Here is a 3,495-nt window from a genome sequence, read left to right on the forward strand (position 1 = left end):
ATATAAGTGAGTTTTCATTGCCAGATTTAAATTTTTCTTAATTTTTTTATTAAATTTTTTAATGTTTATTTATTTTCAAGAGAGAGAGAAACAGAGTGTGAGCAGGGCAGGAGCAGAGAGAGAGGGAGACACAGAATCCGAGCTGTCAGCACAGAGCCTTATGTGGGGGTCAAACTCACGAATTGTGAGATCATGACCTGAGCCAAAGTCGGATGCTTAACCAACTGAGCCCCCAGGCACTCATCCAGATTTAAATTTATCTGTACTTTTAACATTAGCTATTTCAAGTGAATGTATGTTATACTTTATAGCAAAATTATAATTGTCAGGACGTAGCTGGCATAAACGATCTTGTGAAATTTCACTGCATTAAACATGTCAGACCAGTTACCTTATTCCTAACCACCGTAAATGATGAATCCTGATGACAAACATAATTATAACGTGCTACTTTAAGGTATGTTAAGATCAAATTTTGGGCTGATGGCATTAATTTTGTATGTTATAATTAATGTAGTTATTGTTAGTTGAAAATCACGTGGTACCAGTACTATATAACGTGTCTTATTTTAAGCCTGAACATTCTGTTGGGCACAGCAGTGATTACTCTTTAATTTTTTTTTCTGTTTAATCAATGATCCATTTGTAAAATTATTTTATCTTTATTTAAAATAAGTTTTTATAAATATAGCCAGATAAGAAAACTTACACAGTACTCAGATTAGCTTTAGCATTATATTATTACATAGGTCATATGACTTGTTTACTAGTTCTTAAGATACCTTACCATAAGACACTGATGCATCTGGACTAATTAATCACATTCCTTTATTCTCCAAACTCTGAATCAATTGAGAGAGATTTAGGTGTAAGACAGATGGTCAGTAAAGCATTGAAGAATGTAACTTGTACCATGGTCAAAATGGAAGCCATAATATTTATTCCAAAGTCTAAGACCTGGGACCTGGATTGGGACAGAATCTGGTCCACAGATACACTCCCCCAGCTACCAACAAGCACAGCAAAGAAGTGTACACACGAGGAAAGGCTCTCACAACTTCCCCTGTCAGATCACTTGCACTTCCTCTAGAGCTAAGGAGTGAGTTTGAGTTTGAAAATATTATTTCAAAGAATAAAGCTAGAATGTTGAAAAAAGATATTTCCCATTAAATCAATAAATATGACTAAGACCTTAAGTGCACCCTAATTTGTTACATTTTTACTCTGACATATGCTAATTATGCTAATGGCCCAGATTGCCTGGAGATCCTGATGACCTCCAAGATGTTACCATTTATCATTGGTTATTTAACACTTTTGAGTAAGCATGCTAAATATTATCACAGAATTTTAAATAAATAAACACACACACAGTTTCTCTCTCAAAGACATCTCAAGAACCTCTGAAACATCTTTCTGGATGCCTACTGTTGCTTTTGTCAGAGGTTGAAAACCACTGATCAAGCAATTTCCTTTCTCAGACTGAAGGCTGATTGGGATGTAAAACAATGTGGCTTTCAGTGACCTGAATGCCACATGACTTCCAATGCCATGACCTCTAATAATTTATTTTGGTCCAAGAGGATGGCCTGGAGCAGTTGCCCTCAATCTCTCTTCTACAGCATACCTAGGGGATGGCATTCAGGTGTCAGACTCACTCCACCACATGAGCCCAGATGTTCACATAGCTGTGGCTTGGTTGATATAAGATGTGGATTATGTGCAACTTCTGACCATAGGGGCACTGACCATAGTTCCATCCCTTTGTCTTCCACTGCCCCCAAGACACCAGTGTCTCAATCCTGTGGCTAAGAAGCCTAGTCCTGGAGGATGGGCATGAACATTGCTGTTGCCTATGCTGACTGCTGGGTTAAAAATGACAGTATATTGAGAACTTGCCCCAAATCCATACCATTTGTCCCATTGAATACAAAGAGAAAAGAAATCACAAAGGGTACACAGCAAAAGTGTCTCAGAAGAATTGTGCTGTGTCACTGTGTAGACTCCAGTTCCTGGGTGAAGAGAACTCAGTCAGGTAGATATGTTCAAGGAGAGTATTTGTCATGGATTTTTGAACCAAGGTCTGAAAACAAGTATCCCTGTGCCACTTCTTTCTTAAGGATGAGATTCCCTCAAGTCAAAAGAGTCTGGAGGCTGAATTTCAGGGCTGGGGATCATAGTGTCCCTAATGAATAGGAAGAAACCTCATGGATGGTGGCAGCAACATCAGTGGAACAGGGTCACTCAGGTTTTGGGAGTACCCCATTGCTCCCCTCTGGATCTTTCCTTTCCACAGCCCTCTCAGACGGCCCATGTCTGGGACCTCCCTTGGTGGGAATTTCCCATATATAGCTGGCTCATTCTGGAGTCTGCTTGAAGAATCCAGGTTAATAGGGGCTCCCCAGAACTGAGGATGGGGGCATCAACAAACACTAAAGAGCTCAGGGTGCCAGGAAAGATAGGCTTTATTTTTACATGTTGATAACGCTGTGGGAAGCAGAGTTTTTTTGTAGCATTCAGGTATTGATGTAGGAAAGAGCCAAGGCCAAGAGGTCTGAGGTTTTAGCAAAAAGAAGAATTCTTTAAGTACACATCTAGGCATCTTAGTTCAGGAGGAGAATGAGAACAAGGTGCGAGTGAGGAATGTCGTCAACTCCAGGCTCAGCCTTGGCTATGGATGAACCAAAGCTCATCAAAAGCTGCAGCCCCCAAATCCATGGCAACAACTGGAACACCCAGAGGACTCCCTCTCCCAGCAGTTGGAAGGCTGAAGTGGGCCTAGACAGACATCCGGAAACCGATGAGACCCCAGAGAGCAGCAGCTTCCGAAGCCAGTGGTACAGCAACTGTGGACACAGCAGGAGGGGACAGGTGGGGGGCAGGGAGCTGGGCAGAGAGCCAGGGCCTGTGGGGCCTGAGGGGCCTGAGCGAGGCACTTCGGTGGACACTTGGGAAGACACTTGGCAGGGACCTGACACTTCTGCTGGGTTTGCTGGCTGGACATCTTGGGAAAAGTTCAGTTACTCTGAAAAGCAATGCAAAGGTTTTGAAAGTTCAGTGACTATAAACTTAATTTGCATCAGTATTTTTCTCCAGATTCTGAAGTTCTATAACTGATTCTATGACTCCTGGATCCATATCTTTATAGCAGAGAAGACCCACTTTTCAGGCATAGGAAAAATCAGGCCAGGGGTCAGTAACTTCTACTGACCTGATTCTCCCAAGACTCTTGACTTCTGAGGCAGCAACTTGGGTAGTTTCCAAAGTATTACCTTGTTTTTATAATATATTCTAATTTATGCATTCTAGAAACCACGTGGTTAGCCTGAGTCCATGGTTATACCACATGTCTTCTTCACCTCCTATTTTTTTTTTTAATCTTTCTTACATCATGGGCTTGGCCTTCAGTTCTACTTTTCAGCTCTATGTGTGTCTCTTGTCCTAAAAACTAGCTTCCCCCACCCCGACCCCAATCTCAATTAACACTCATCCCTT

The 3,495-nt window shown here is 41.6% G+C and overlaps 1 protein-coding gene across 1 annotated transcript; it reads right to left on the reverse strand.

Annotated features, from left to right (window-relative positions):
* Positions 1 to 2,692: 2,692 nt before the first annotated feature.
* Positions 2,693 to 3,004, reverse strand: LCE7A (late cornified envelope 7A). Its single transcript, XM_047083949.1, has one exon. It carries the CDS (start codon positions 3,002 to 3,004, stop codon positions 2,693 to 2,695), a length of 312 nt encoding a protein of 103 aa, XP_046939905.1.
* Between the last annotated feature and the right edge of the window lie 491 nt (positions 3,005 to 3,495).

This window comes from Lynx rufus, unplaced genomic scaffold, assembly GCF_022079265.1.
Source record: "Lynx rufus isolate CCGP_SWC_20201006 ecotype Redwood Valley unplaced genomic scaffold, mLynRuf1.p SCAF_2, whole genome shotgun sequence".
In the NCBI taxonomy this organism is placed as follows: domain Eukaryota; kingdom Metazoa; phylum Chordata; class Mammalia; order Carnivora; family Felidae; genus Lynx; species Lynx rufus.